The sequence below is a fragment of the Phlebotomus papatasi genome, chromosome 1 (assembly GCF_024763615.1).
Source record: "Phlebotomus papatasi isolate M1 chromosome 1, Ppap_2.1, whole genome shotgun sequence".
Lineage (NCBI taxonomy): Eukaryota > Metazoa > Arthropoda > Insecta > Diptera > Psychodidae > Phlebotomus > Phlebotomus papatasi.
In genome coordinates this window covers 63,161,970-63,177,820 of record NC_077222.1, presented here as the reverse complement: position 1 = coordinate 63,177,820, position 15,851 = coordinate 63,161,970, and the positions used below count along the sequence as shown (strand labels likewise).

The window sequence follows — 15,851 nt, the reverse complement described above, 5'->3', positions numbered from 1 at the left end:
AAAAAATGATCATGTTTCTTGAGTTTCGCGATGCTTTAGATTTCTAAGGTTTCTTAGAAAGTTTCGTGAGTTCATAATAGTGTTTCTATGAATTTTATGGAGTCTTTCTTAAAGAAAGTAAGAGATACTCAGCTATTTTGCAATAAATTTGTGTTCATGAAACAAATCTTTGGTTTCTAAATTCTCTAAAATAATTTTAACTTAGCGGGTTATACACGGAACTTTTTTTGGAGTTTCTGAAACTCAAGATCCTCACGGTAAACCAAAAAATATAAAAATTATATTTCTTGAATAATTCAAAAGGTAGGTCATAAACGGAATTCCTAACTAGCAATTTCTTATTTATAATAATCTTGGAAAATTTTCAAAGAACTGAGTTTTTGAAATAATGCTTGTAGAGCTTCTAAAACAGTCGCGGCGCACCACTATTTTAAATGAAGCCCCTGTATAATGCGATGCACTATAAATTAGGTTCATTAGGTCTTTAATCCTTTTCTGACTTCTTAGAGGTCTCAGCAAAACATAATTTTAGAAGGCCATTGGAAAAAAATTGGAGCACCGGTGTTCCCTATCATCCTTAGGTTAGAGCGTTAAGTACTACGACACTACGAGTACTACTGATAAGAGAGGAGATGCATTCTATTTCCTAAAATATGCATTAAATCTAAAAGAAGCACTTATAGATACCTTTAAGATCAAAGTTATAGAATTTGTTATCATGAGAGATATTTTCTTATGAAGAGCGTTCAAACGCTATAGGGGAAAGTGCCCATGCTTGATGCCATTGGAAGCTTCGTAATGACTAAATTTTTCCTATGTTTCTCAATAAATGTGACTCCGCATTATATTTTAAAAACTGGCCACTTTCCCTTAGTTTTTAAAATATAGTTGTGATGAGTCACATATCGTCGGTTGCGTCTACCTCTGTCGTATCTGCATTTCTTTTGTGTCAGCATTTCACACAAGAGGGTACGTCTGTATTGTAGCTTGCACCAAATGCAGATACAAAACAAATGCAGATACGACAGAGGTAGATGCAAAAGACGATATATTGTGAGAAAATTTAGTCATTACGAAGCTTCCAATGGTATCAAGCATAGACACTTTTCCATACGCTTCTTTATGACTTTTATATTTCGATAATAAACTTTTCGATTCTCGAAAAGTTTATGAAACCAATGAGAATTGTTTATGACAATATTAAGAAGAAAACGCTTGTTTGGCAAGCTCCCGTGAGTTCCATAAAAAAATGACTTCTGCAAGTTCCTTTAAAAAAATTTAAGGTTCTTCTGATTTTCCGTGAGTTTCTTGGGAAAATGTAAGAGTTCCTTAGCCAGATTTTCTCGAGTTTCCTGAAATAAGTTACTTTTTGGAATAATTTCTCAGATTTTGCAAGCCTATGAAAAGTTAGAAGGTCTTTTACACATTTATTATTGCGTTTCTAGTGCTTTCCTTTTTTTGTGTTGAGAAATTTACTGAAAATCTTTCAGATCTTATAATTTTTCAAAAATTTGTGTGTTCTTTTGCCACACAACTGTATCATTATTTTTCGAAAATAATGAAATTTATATGAATTTTACCAAGTTTTTCAGAAGATTTTGTGGATTTGATTATGAAGTTATAATTCATCGTGAATGAACAACATATTGAAAAATTTCTGTGGAATGCGACTTCTCTGGTTCCTCAGGTAATGATTCCTAAGGTTTCTTGAACCATTTCTTGAGTTTTAACAAATTCTGATATCGTTTTAGAGATCTTTTTCTTAAAAATCTTTGTAATTTCGTATTTTTTGCGTTTTACGAAAAAAGGTCCATCTTATTTTTTTTATGTTGGCCTTTATATTTAATTTTCTCGAAGTTACCAAAATATTTATAAAATTGTGAAATTACTTGATGAATTTCTCATGTTTCTTATGTTTCGCAAATAATTCTTGGAAAATTGTCAAAAATTACTCTTTATGAATGACCCTTGAAAAATATTCGAAAGGGATTCGAATCCGAGGAATCACATTTTTACATCCGTTATTTTGAATGCCTGGGGAAGTAGAAATGCTTCCTAATTGTGTCCACTTGGTGGCGTTGCAGTCCAACTCGAAAAAGTGAGGTTAAATCGCAAGTGGCCAGGAAAAATGGCAAGTTTATCGCTGATTTTTCGAGGATTGCAAATTTCCAGAGCGATAGGAAGGACATCAAATGTTGCACAGGTGCGTGCTAAACACCTCTGGAATATAGATTTGCCAAAACCAGGCCAGGGGAAAGCCTTCAGAAGGATTGTTCACTTCCCTGAAGAGTACACAATCAAACCTTTGGAAGTGACTAACTTAGCAGGCCGAGATCCAAAGACAGGACGTGTCGTGGCTAAAGGAATCGGTGGTGGCATCAAGCACAAGTACCACTGGATCAAATGGCAACGAGATGGACCAGCTGAGGGACCTCCACAAATCGAAAAAGTCCTCGAAATCATTTTTGACGGCTGCCGAACAGCTAAAGTGGCTCTGGTGGGAGTTGGGGATGAGCTCAAGTACATCCTGGCCACAGAAAATATGAAACCTGGTGATCTCATCAAGACTTCAAGGGTTATTCCGAGGATTCCTGTCAGGGCAAATGAAGGAGATGCCTATCCATTGGGAGCTCTGCCACTTCACACTCAAGTTCACTGCGTGGAAAAGTATCCGGGCATGCCATGCCACCTGATCCATGCTGCAGGGACCTTTGGGACGATTATAAGGAAGTTCGACGATTATGTGGTGGTTCAGATGCCTTCAAAGAGGGAGTTTGCCTTCAAGGAAACCTGCATGGCCACCGTGGGCAGAGTTTCCAATGTCAATCACAACAAGGAACACGTAGGATCAGCTCAGAGGAAACGAGAACTCGGGTATCGACCACGATCGGGATTGTGGAAAAGAAAGGATGGACGGCACGGGAGGAAAATTCGGCGGCTACCTCCAATGAAAATTATAGGTAAGTGGGTCGGTCTATATATTCTTGCGCATTTTTCATTTAAAAAGATGTGCACTTTTAACTGCATTTTATCAAAAAAAAAATCTGAACACACTTATCTTGCAAAAATTATTTCACTTAAAATTTTGATTCTATTACTGATAAATTTAAATTTCGACTTGTCAAAATATAAGTCGAATAGATCGAATTTTTGAAAAAATCTTTTTTTCAGAATTTTATTTTTAATCATAGTCAAGTGTGCTAATCTGGGCACTTCGCTATCTGGATCGTTTATGACTAATCCACTTAAAATAATATTTTTATTTTTATTTCCGTTATATAGTCACTACAGGAATATAATATAACTATTCAGCTTTAAGAAAAAGCAAAAATAAAATTTTTGTCCATTGACTAAGTGAGTGTAATCGACTCATTTCAATCTTGTACCAGCTGGGTTTTTTTTGCTAATGACAACTGTTTGATTGAAAACATTTATTGTTTTTTCCTTGTGAAAAAAGTATTGTAAATCGAAAGGTTTAATTAAAAGTGAATTAGCGAAAAGGCGACCCAGTTAGTACATGCTGACTTATTTAAGTACTATCATTATTTTATAAATTTTCTTTAATATTTTTCATAATTTTTTCATATTATGTTTCTGAATGAAACAGTGAATAATTCTATGGATATAGAAGAAGTAAAAAAGAATTTCATCAGTCCAAAAACAAGCGTTTAAGTAGCACTCTTCGGAATACGATCCGGTTACCCGGTTACTATATTGTATTTTTTCAGAACAAAATTGAAAAAAAATAATAATAATAAAAATAGGAACAAGTTATAGGATTTACAAGAAGTAAAACAAAAGAAAATACGAAATGAAAAATTACATGCCTCCTTTTTAGTTCCGCCAAAATCCACTAAACACATCAAAATGAACTTTAATAAGTACTTTATAAATATTCTTTAGCAGAAAATAATCTATTTTCGTAAAAAAAGAAAATAAATATATTAAAGGAGATATCTCATCAACTTGATGTAGAACTTTTTTGCGGTATTTCTTCCATATTTTACTTCAATATCCCATTAAAGAATTATATTGATAATATTTGTCTCATGACTATTTACAACCTAGAAAAAATTATGTCCATATTTGACAGCTTTTCCTACACAAGCGTAGGCAATTTGCTTTTATATAGGCATAAATTTTCGCAGTATGCAGTTGTGTATAGGCAACCAATGTGAAGACAACATTAATGAACTCTACACACTAAAAGTTTTATGTCGATATTTAGCATTATTGAAGAAATTTTGACAGTTCTTTTTCTATACTTTAAAAAGACCTCTACACACTGGGTCCGGAACCTTTTTTGTAAAAATGCTTTTTTTTTTTAAAGAAAATATCCCCTATCTAGGCAGAAACGTCAATTTTTTAAAGGTCGTTTTTGACGAAAATTGCTTCCAAAGATGCTATAATGGAGTAGACAATTTGCTTCAAAAAATAACAAATATTAACAAAAAACTGGTCACTATTGAATTACTCTGAAAGAAGAGCTCATCGAAACGGCCTCTACGCACTAGAGATATTTAATATCCATATTCAAGAGTGTTTTCTTATACAAGCGTATGGAATTTGCTTCAATAGGGAATAAATCTCTCTAGTGCGTAGAGGCCCCCGCAGGCATAGGGTGATGACATTACTTGTGGCCTGTCCTTTCTTATGGTCGCAATTTTCGCCAGAAAATTACTCCAAAAACCAAAAAAATGTAACGTGTTATCATAACACATCAAATATTTTTAATTTTGAAATTTTTCGAAATTATTTTGCGATAAGTTGAAGTTTTTTGCAAGGAGGCCATAAGTAACGACAGAGGACACAAGTAATTCCGCCACCCTACATTGCAAGAAAATTTTCTCAAACTAGACTATTTAAATGATTTTCGACAAGACTTTCATGCAGATACTCAAACAGTTTATTTCAAAATGCTGCATTTTGACAATAAAATACCCATAATGAGACCAGTCACGTCGTCGCATTGGTCGCATTATACCTGAGATATATTCTTCATTTTTAATATTATACTAATATAAACGGCAAATCAATACTTACGGCCCCTTGTATAGATTGATTAAATTCAACTTGCCCGATTTGAAGGTCGGTCTAACCTTATTTTATGGTTTTTGGTGAAAAACAAGAAAAACAAAATATTTTTGCGTTTTTTTTTTCAATTTCTTTGAAAGAAATAAGACCTAAAAGGCTAAAAAGAGCAGAGCAAGGATAAAATATTAGCTCTTTTTCAAATATTACAAGAAAATAAGAGAATTGAGATAAACAGAGAGAAAGCACATTTTTTATACTAATTTGATTTGATTAACTTATTGTTTGTTAAATTAAATAATTACAATTACAGTAGAGTAAATTTGGTTCTGAAACGTGAAAATTGTCAACAAAATTTTTCGCCCGATTGTTAAAGATCCGATTGAGCGAGAGTCTACTGTAAAAGAATAACACAGTTCAGTTGTCATAATTGACCTTGTAAAAGTCTGCATACCTATTTACTAACATTTCCGTCATTATTTTATGTCAAAATGTTATAATATTGAACAAAACGTTTTTCAAAGTAATTTCCTATGACGTTCAAAAGTAGAAAAAGGGGTCCGAAAGAGTGGATAGACATATGCAACACGTTGGAGAAAGAAAAGAACGTGAATATCGATTACATGAAATTTTCTTGATGTAAAAGCTGTGCCAGAGTCATTATGAACCGTTAGTGCTGAAAATAAACAGAAAATTGTCAGGGAAAAAGTGTTGTATATGCCACAGCGTTTCTATAACTTATTCCAAAGATATTTTCTGTGTTATAGGGGTGAATTTGAGGGCTTTTTCGGTTTCGTATTTTTTAGAATGTCTTTCAGAATGGAACTTCCAGTACGCTAACGCTCAGCTTTTTTTAATATGTGAAATATATCGTATATCAATGTAACCCCACTTTCCCTAAATGTGACAAAATCTCTGTACTTGACGGGCTTTTTTGCACCGGGAAACCTTGATCTCACAATCTAAAGAATCGAGCTAGTGATCTCTCTTCCAAAGAGCTGACGCTCTTACCAATTGCACCATGAGATCCCCAAATTTGATAGAACCAGGGGCCCATTAAGCCTAATAAAAAGTGAAGCTATTTTTCACTTTTCCTTATAAAAATTTTGCAGCTATTGCACCGCGACTTAAACAAATTTGCTCGTAGTTCTTGTATAATTTTGACGAACATTATGAAATATGTATTTTTAGATAGCTTTTAATGCACGATTTCGAAATATATCAGACTGATAAAGTCAAATCTCTTTAAGAAAAAACTTTCCAATAGTCTTCAGTGCCTCTATGCAAAAACGTATGGAAAAATGGAATGTCGAGAGGCCCCTGGATAGAACGTTCTAAAATTTAATTTTGGATGTTATCAACTTTAAAATTATGATCAGCGCAAGTAACTCTAAAACAAAATAAATAAATAAAAATAAATAAATAAATAAATTACAAAATATAGAAAAACATCATTTTGACCCGATTTACATAAAAATTCTCCATTTTGACGAAAATTTCTTACAATATGTAAAAACCATTAAAGAAATTTGAAAATATAAAAAAAAAATTAATATTTAAAAATCGAGTTAACGATTTCCAACTGAATTGAGGGGACATAATTTCTTTTAAGAAGATATAAAAAAAAAGCGCAAGAACTTTTGAACTGACCTGTATTTGTTTTTGGTTTTTTTTTCTCGCAGGACCTCCAAAGCCTGCTGATCCTCCAGTGATGCGACTAACTCTTCCTGAATTCAACCTCAAGAGAGAGAAACGTACTAGACCCAATGGCCACATAAGGCAGCCCGAATGGTAAGGAAATAAAAGTCGCATTTCTTAGTTAACCAACTTTTCGTTTAATTGCCAACAAATTTACTGGGGAAAGGCGATTCTGAAGACATCCTCGTATTTATCTACAAAGTGAATATCCAAACCCTCTTTGATGTAATCCGGGAGTTCTGTGAAGTCCTTCTTATTCTCATCCGGAAGGATTATGCACGTCACTCCTGTCCTTTTTGCTGCGATTATTTTCTCCTTGATCCCTCCAACTGGCAGCACTTTGCCCGTTAGTGATACTTCTCCTGTCATCGCAATATCCTTCCGGACTGGACGATTGAGGGCAAGTGAGAGGAGGGCAGTGGTTATTGTGATTCCTGCGCTTGGTCCATCTTTGGGTGTAGCTCCTTCGGGGACATGGAGATGAATGTGTTCAGTTTCTAGGAAAGTATTTGCTTTGTCGAATTTTGTGATGTAATTCCTGGCAACGGTTAGGGCAATTCTGGCTGATTCTTTCATCACATCCCCAAGGTGCCCTGTCAACTGGAGAGTTCCATCTCCAGGAGTTGCTCCTTTGTCATTTGAGGACTTTTCCGTAACTTCTAGATATTTTCGCTTGGCCGTTTCGATGTACAATGTCGATCCTCCCATTGCTGTCCAGGCCAATCCCATCACAACTCCCGCCGGAGTGTCCGTGTACATCCGGTCGTGGGTGAAAATGGGCTTTCCCACATAAGCTGGCAGACTCTCTTCTGTCACATCTGAATGTTCTGCCTCCTTCCGGACAACTTTGTACGCCACCTTCCGGATAATCTTCTCAATGTGCTTCTGCAGATTCCGAACTCCAGATTCCCTGCAGTAATTCTTCACCAGTTTCAGCAAGGATTCATCCCTGATGGCAATTTGTTCATCCTTGAGTCCACTCTCGGACATGGCCTGAGGGATTAGGTATTGCCTAGCAATGGCCAATTTCTCCTCAGCTACATATCCGGACATCTCAATCATTTCCATACGATCTCGCAGTGGTTCTGGAATTGTGTCCAGGACATTGGCCGTACAGATGAAAAGGACATGGGAAAGATCCACAGGAACATCAATGTAGTGATCCAGGAAATTTTTATTCTGCTCCTTGTCCAGCAATTCCAGCAAAGCTGCTTGAGGATCACCCTGATAACCTCGTCCAATCTTGTCAACTTCATCAATCAACACCAATGGATTCTCTGTTTGGGTCTTCTTCAGGCATTGTATCAATTTTCCCGGCATAGCTCCAACATAAGTCCGTCGATGTCCCTTAATTTCAGCCACATCCGTCATCCCGCCAACACTAAACCTGAAATACTCCCTATTGAGTGCCCTGGCAATGGATCTAGCTATACTGGTCTTTCCCACTCCAGGTGGCCCATGGAAACACAAAATCTTCCCCTGAGTCGATCCCCTCAGTTGACTCACAGCAATAAATTCCAAAATTCTCTTCTTAATATCCTCCATCCCGTAGTGATCGGCATCGAGAATTTCTGTAGCACGATCGAGATCGAGATTTTCTTCACTCATAACACCCCACGGCAGTGACGTCAGCCAATCCAGATAGTTCCGCGTGACATTGAATTCTGTACTGTGACTCTCGAGGAAGTTCAATTTATTGAGTTCCTCCTCAATGACAGCAGCAACAGCCGGCGGTACAACTTTTTCCTTAATCCTCTCACGATATTTCTCCCCAATGGCATCTTTGTCATCCTTCTCAATGCCCAATTCCTTCTTAATCACCTTCAATTGCTCCTGCAGTATGTACTTACGGTGTTGCTCTTTGACTTTCTGCTCTACTTCCCGGCCGATTTTCTGCTGTAGCTTTGACAGCTCAAGTTCCTTCTTCAGCAACGATAGGGACAGTAGAAGTCGCTTTGGAATCTAAAGAAAATAAATGCGAATTTGAAGGTGTATCAGCCCTAAAAGGAGTGGCAAAGTGTCCAATCAAAAGTGTTTTCGGAAAATTTACCATTTAGGGTAAGATGGGGTAATTTGGAATCATGTCTATTTCGGAATATTGAGATTTTCTCACTGCTTGAGATGCTCAAAGACAAAAAGAAAAACACGAAGACGTAGGGTAAGTGTGCCAAATTCCGGCCAGCTTGCAATTCCGGCCACCTTTTATGTTCCTCAAATTTCCATGAATTTTTAGTTTTTATATACTCCAGAGATTATACAATGCAAAAAATAACTAAAAATATTTCTTCGACAAACGAGATGACGTGAAAAAGGCTTTGGAAGAATTTCCGAAAGGCAAAAATCTATGAGAATGAAGGTGGCCGAAATAAGGCACCAAAGCTATGTCAACATTTTTATTTATTTTTAAATGTATTAAGAATGATTTTAGAGCAAATAAAGACGGTAAACTGTTTACAAGGTTCCAAGCAACACTCCTTAAGTAGAAGGAATAAAAAAAATCAATGTGTATTAAAAATATTACATTTCAAACTTGAGACTTTGGCGCTTGCATGCAACTATGCCGAAATTTGGCACACTTACCCTACAAGACTTTACATTCGAAAGTACTAGGTAAGTGAGCCAAATTCCGGTCAGCTTGCAATTTCGGCCACCTTTTTTGTTCCTCGAATTTCCATAAATTTTTAGTTTTTGCATACTCTAAAGATTATACAATGCAAAAAATAACAAAAAATTTAGCTTCGACAAACAAAAATATGTGAAAAAGATATTGGAAGAATTCCCGAAGGGCAAGAAACTATGAGAATGAAGGTGGCCGAAATAGGGCACTAAAGTTATGTCTACATTTTTATTCATTTTAAAGTGTATTAAGAATGATTTTAGAAAAAATGAAGACGTTACACTGTCTACAAGGTTTCAAGCAAGACTCCTTAAAAAGAAGGAATAAAAAAAATCAATTTATATTGAGAATATTACATATCAAACTTGAGACTTTGGGGTTTGCATGCAACTATGCCGAAATTTGGCACACTTACCCTATCTGTTCGGAAAATGCAAAAATTATATATTATATTAGGGGAAACTGGGGCACCATCAAACACGGGGTAGCACCAAACACTAATTTTTATTTCTAAACTATTTGGACTATCTCGACCATTTCTTCAGTGGACTAGCATCCTTATAATGCCTAAAAATTTCTATAAGTCTTGTTCTCTGAAGTCGAATATCCTATTAAAAATTTGCAGTGTTTGGTGCTACCGCGTGTTTGGTGGTGCCCCAGTTTCCCCTATAGAGGGTTTAACAGGGTTAATGTTAACGTAAAAATATTTCATTCGAAGAGACCGTCTGCATTTTTAGTAAAAAAAAAATTAATATAATCTTAGAAAAACTACATAAAAATTATTTTAAAACGCATAATAATTCCCACAAACGGTTCAAAAAAGGTAGATTAGAAATCCATCTAAATACTGTAGTGAAAATTTTTGTATCCGGGTGTACTGATTACGCTAAAAATAAGACGTACGTAGGTGCACAAATTATGTACATAGCTGAGCAAACCGAGGCAGTTCTGTAAAAATAGCAACTAAATTTTTGTTTTCCTGTAAGGTAAAGTGCCCCCGAGTCGACCGGTTCCTCGAATAGACCGGTTGTCAATATTTGAATGTTTGATGGTGAATTTTTATAAAATTGTGACTGATTCGTATTTATTTATAGATAGATCATACGCCAAATATTAGTGCAAATATAAATAAATTGAATAAATAACTCTACCGGTCGAATTGAGGAACCGATCGACTTGAGGGCACTTTACCTAAGTTCGTAAATTTTTTTTTTCACAAACATTGTTCGTTACATGATCCCTTGACGAGCATTTTTTTGTACTTTTACAAACATTTGTTCGTAAATGTTCGTAAAAACACTAAAATGTTCCTGTTCCTATAATTTTGTCATTTTTATTTGTTTGTAGATCGTAGATGTTTGTATAATGTTCGCCAGGCAAACAAAATTTACGAACAAATAACAAAATTTTACGAACGTTTTTTGTGTGTTTACGAACAATGTTTGTAAAAGTGCAAAAATGCTCGAAAAACGATAATGTTACGAACAATGTTTGTGAAAAAGAACAAACTTTTTGTGGGTTATACGATTTAGGGACATTTCGTAAGTTTCTAATAGAAATTCACAAACATTTACGAACAAATTTTACAAATATATTTTTTCTGTGTAGTGGAAAATCCAAGAATTTTCAGGAATTTTGTGAGGTGAGATTACAAGTCTTGTATGGCATTCGGTAAAAAATCTAGAAGATTTGAACTTCATTTTCTGTACGAAGCTACAAAGGTTTCCCCTTTTTTGTTTTTGAATGCATTGGAAAAAATAGTATAATGAAGTACTTTTTCGCGTTGGGAGCTTCAGTAAATTGTTAGGATACTCAAAAACTTTAATTTAAATTTTTTTTTCGTTAAGAGTTTTTACACTGATTTTTTTTTCAAAACTACCGTGTCAGAAATTGTACATTGTCGTGCGATTCTAATAAAAAATGAAAAGGAGAAAATTACTGTTCTCATGTGCTTCTGCATAATCAACTTTTCATTGTGTTGGTTCGTGTCACGACTGTTTTGAGGTTTTAGAAAATGCAAGGAGTGTGAAATACAGTCAAGACAGGAACCAATACATAAAAAAGTCGATAATGCAGAAACACATGTGAAAGCGGTCATGTACTAAAAAAATCCCTTATAAGTTTATGAGAGCTCATAAAAATTTGCAGCTTTGGTTCCTTTTATCTTGGAAGATATCAAATATTAAGATTTTCGGATTGAGGAACGATTTATGGTGCTATGCCAATGAAAAATGAACATGTTTTTTAGCACATTACTGTTCTAAAGCGTCTCTGCTTTATCGACTTTCTTTTTGTTTGTTCTTTTCTCGACTGTTTTCTCTAATCCTCGCCGTGTTTTAAAACCATCAAATAACCGTGTCAGGAACTGATGAGAAATTCAATAAAGAGAAATCTTTCTATTGAACATTTTTTTTTAACATTTTACTGTTCTCAAGTGGTTTTAAAACACGCCAAAGATTGGGGGAGAATAGTCGAGACAAGAACCAACACGAAGAAAAGTCGATAATGCAGAAGTACTTGAGAACAGTAAAGTGCTAAAAAATGTTCAGGAAAAAGATTTCCCCTTTTCATTATTCATTGGAATAGCACCATTACTCGAGGTGCCTCGAAGCAATTGATAGTTATAAAATGCAATAAGCCTCCATTGTTCAAGGATAAATAAATTATATACTTTATTTCGCGTCACACCTAAGTTTAAATCTCTTTTTGCCAAGATTTTCCGTTTGATCAAAATTTTATTGGCCTCTAAATCTTATCAAATATCACTTGCGCTAATTATTTTGTTACACAAACGATAATAAAAGAATATTTTTTTATTTTTCTCGTATTTTAAATTAATTAGGAAAAGAAGTATTTTTGCTAATAAAATTTTCTTTTCGTGTTTAAATTCTTTTTGTGAATTTAATTCTGACATAAAAAATTAAATAAATTATTTAGGTCACTTACGTCCATTTCCTCCAAAATGGCTTGAAGTTCTGGTGAATCTGCTGCCGAGAGGGATGCCCCTAAGTCACACAAATAGATGGGATTGTCCACAACTCGTTGATTCTGATGCAACATCTGTTGAAGACTTTCTCTGTACAAGGGATTCATGGTAATGATATCCCGAATGGTTTTAATGACTTCTTGAGTCAATGCTTTGACTTCTTCTGTCTGCTTGAAGGCTTCCTGCTTAATATTCTCTACTTCTACCATCAGAACTGGTTGCTTTTCACCCTCTACCAGAGGTCTTCTCTTGGCCTCTTTGGCCTTTTCAGTTTCCTGAATGGCCTTTGTCTCAGCCTCTGTGGGCGCATCATTATTGGCATTGCGCGATTGCTTCAATAATCTCTGAGCTCGATGCTTCCTTCTTCTCTTTTCGGCATCCGTTTCTTCAGCTGTCACATTCATTTTCACATTAAACATGGGAAAATTGAGTTTGAGTGCTGAATATGTGGAGTGGATTACGTTTCAATATCCCCACAGCACAATTTTACCAAAAAAGAACAAAGAGGAACACTTACCTTTTGGCTGAGGAGGATCCAGATCCTCAAAAAGTTGACCAACAATTTTTATTCTTCGATGTGCAGTGACCACAAGGCGAAGTTTATCACCTAGATCCTGCATTTCTTGAATTTGAGCAAAAGTACCCACATTGTAGATGTCCGCGAGATTCTCCACAACTTCATTTTCATTCTCATCATCCCGTTTGAGGAAGACTCCAGCATACGGCTGATTCAGTTTAACTTTTCGCCTTATCAGATCAATCAATAAAGGATTTGTCACTTCAATGATCTTCATAAATCGTGGAAATACAGGATTACGCCTCGTAGCAATCACTGGCAAATGGGGCCAGACCTCAGGAATGGCCACAGTTGCAGGCAAGTGAGTAGATAGAATGTCCTCTGGAGCCTCTTCTGGCACTTCGTCAGAATCAGAGTCTGCGGCTCTGTTTGTACAAAATCTCTTAGGCATAGCAATTACACTCAAATTTAAGTCATTTTTAAGGAGTGAGCTGCCTGGACTCCAGTTTTTTGAGACTTTTTCCAATTTTCCGGGGACAAAATATGAGGTTATGTTGCATGTTGCCAGAGTTCTCACTCTATTTCCAGCAGATAAACACTTTTTTGTGCAACTTAACGTCGATATCACTGCACGACGAGATAATCCACTCACTAAATACATGTTAAATAATTATTGTGGGCTAAAATAAAAGGATTTTGCTGAAAAATCAACAAAAAACCAAAATATTTCGTCAGATTTGAGGAAATTTCGCGAACTATCTGAAATGTTCACCACTAGAGGCGCTGTGAAATATTTTCGTAGTTGTAAAAAAATCTTTAAATTATGTGTATAATACAAATTTCTTATTTAATTTTTTACCTATTTTGCGACGGCTTTTAAAAATTAAAAATCATTCATTCATTCATTTTCAACCGCTTATCCCTATTGGGGTCGCGGGCCCATGACACCAAGGTTAACAGCCCACGCCTGTCGGTCCTCCGCCACTTCAGGAAGATGTTCGAGTTCGATCCCAAGGCGCTCCCATGCAAGATCCTGAATTTGATTCAGCCACCTTGTCCTAGGTCTGCCTCGAGGCCGAGGTCTCCTCACAATGGCTTGCATAGCTTTTCTGGGGAATCTTTCTTCATTCATGCGTTGAACATGTCCATACCATCGAAGTTGTGATCTCTCAACCCGAAGAAGCAGCTCCTCGACTCTTAGTTCCTCACGAACGGCCACATTCCTCACTCGATCTCGACGAGTGATTCCCTTAACCGCTCGAAGGTACCTCATCTCGGCAGCTTGTACTCGCGATCTTACCCTTTCGGTCATTACCCAAATCTCATGAAATCACCCCTTTTAAATTCTCTCTGAGAAAGGTTCCATGACCTTTTTTAAATTCAAAATAACTTTGATTTTTTTTAACTTTTATTTTGACTCGAGTAATAATTTTAAAACTGAAGATTTTTCAAAAAATTAAGGTGGACGTTTTGCAAATTTTATATAATATTTATATATTGAGAAATCGTCGGCTCTATAATATTATTCTAAGATTATTCTAACTCTACTTAAAGTAGTATAAAAAAATAAAAAAAGATGGTATCATTGGAATCAGAAATGTTGAATCCGTTAGATTCACACTCCCAAAAAATCATATTGATTAAGTTATTCCTGCAAAATTTATGAGAAAAAAAAATGAAAATCACTCGGCACAATTATTTAACTTTTTGCTCACAATTTTACCGTAAATTGTTTAAAAGTTGTGTTAACCATAGAAGATACTCAATGCCTAAGTAGGTTAAATAGTATCAGCAGTTGAAAGTGTAATAATTCCAGTGAAATTAATAAAAACAAGGGGTAGGGTAAGTGCTCATAATTTTGTCCAGTTTCTTATTTTGGACACTTTGAAGATAACATTGGACACTAAAAATAAATTGATTAAAATGATGGATTTTTATTCCAATATTTGATGAAAAATGAATTCTATCTAAATATTTGTTCTTTTTGGAAGATTTTGACACTAAATACGTTAAATTTTGAATATGATTTGAGTTGAAATTGCTTTGTTGAAAATTCAGTGTGAGCAATTGCTTACGAGAAATATGACAGAACTTCGTGGCTGACTTCAGTCTTATTTAGTTTTGGTGAAGTACTAACAAAGTTTGTTCGCTGTTTTTGAGTGCTATTATTGAATATTCATTGAATATTGTGTTGATTCACGTTACTGATGATTTGTACATTTGACCTGAAGTGAGATTTGCCTTGTGAATTATATTTTCGTGTGAAAAATGGGAAATTTTTTAAGACATTCACCAGTGAGGTGATGATTCTTATTTTGGACAGGTGTTTTTCTCACGAAATTTCGTGAAGTTTTAGCTTTTGTGATGACTAGGTTGGACAAATGCCTGGAGAAAGAAAGGAGCATAATCTCTACGAAAGAGATGTAGCAAGAAATGCCTTGAAAGGTTCCCGGAAAGGCCAGGGAATGAGCGAATCCGCACGTACTTGGAGTATCGAAGTCAACTCACTTTAATGAATGATATGGAAAGTTTCTGGGCTTCTTGTGACATTCCACGTTTCCCTTACATGACCAGGAAGAGGACTTGGTAAGATTGGTTCATAAAATGAAGAACAATGGGCATCCTGTTGAGGCGGATTATCTGTCCAAATTTACAGACAAGTTGTAAAAATTAATAACCAAGTTGTCCAAAATAAGAGTCAAATTCACCTCTACATATCAATTCATTTTTAAACGTATTAAAACTAATTTTAGTAAAAATCAGATGATAAATAGCTTGCCAAGTTTCTAAACAATCCTTCTGAAAAGAGAGTAGCAAAAAAAGTCAATTAGTATTGAAAATATCGCACTTCAAACTTGGGATATCGATGCTTATATGCAGACTGTCCAAAATTATAAGCACTTCCCCTAACTCATATTGAGAAACCCTCGTCAATCGTCCGAGAAACGCTTCGCGAAACTCGAGAAACCCACTTTTTGCATCGCAAAACCCGAGAAACCCAA

General features: G+C 35.4%; 2 protein-coding genes across 3 annotated transcripts; one reads left to right on the top strand and one right to left on the bottom strand.

Annotated features, from left to right (window-relative positions):
- The first annotated feature begins 2,088 nt into the window (after positions 1 to 2,088).
- Positions 2,089 to 6,854, top strand: LOC129799974 (39S ribosomal protein L2, mitochondrial). The gene is made up of 2 exons (XM_055844303.1): positions 2,089 to 2,960; positions 6,714 to 6,854. Exons 1-2 carry the CDS (start codon positions 2,129 to 2,131, stop codon positions 6,824 to 6,826), a joined length of 945 nt encoding a protein of 314 aa, XP_055700278.1. The 5' UTR covers positions 2,089 to 2,128; the 3' UTR covers positions 6,827 to 6,854.
- Positions 6,843 to 13,631, bottom strand: LOC129799958 (lon protease homolog, mitochondrial). 2 transcript variants are annotated; one of them, XM_055844273.1, is made up of 3 exons: positions 12,850 to 13,631; positions 12,293 to 12,771; positions 6,843 to 8,691 (listed from the first exon to the last, which is right to left on the bottom strand). In XM_055844273.1, the coding sequence occupies exons 1-3, from the start codon at positions 13,508 to 13,510 to the stop codon at positions 6,883 to 6,885; spliced, it is 2,949 nt and encodes a 982-aa protein (XP_055700248.1). In that variant the 5' UTR covers positions 13,511 to 13,631; the 3' UTR covers positions 6,843 to 6,882. The 2 variants fall into 2 exon arrangements, with proteins under 2 accessions (XP_055700248.1, XP_055700250.1); XM_055844275.1 differs by having other exon boundaries at positions 12,293 to 12,723.
- Between the last annotated feature and the right edge of the window lie 2,220 nt (positions 13,632 to 15,851).

Bases quoted from the DNA above. Each gene is read 5' to 3' on its own strand.
- LOC129799974 (XM_055844303.1), top strand. From the start codon at position 2,129: ATGGCAAGTTTATCGCTGATTTTTCGAGGATTGCAAATTTCCAGAGCG. The intron at 2,961-6,713 runs GTAAGTGGGTCG...TTTTTCTCGCAG, and splicing joins ACCTCCAATGAAAATTATAG to GACCTCCAAAGCCTGCTGAT.
- LOC129799958 (XM_055844273.1), bottom strand. From the start codon at position 13,510: ATGTATTTAGTGAGTGGATTATCTCGTCGTGCAGTGATATCGACGTTA. The intron at 12,772-12,849 runs GTAAGTGTTCCT...CCACATATTCAG, and splicing joins GGATCCTCCTCAGCCAAAAG to CACTCAAACTCAATTTTCCC. The intron at 8,692-12,292 runs GTAAGTGACCTA...TATTTTCTTTAG, and splicing joins CCATTTTGGAGGAAATGGAC to ATTCCAAAGCGACTTCTACT.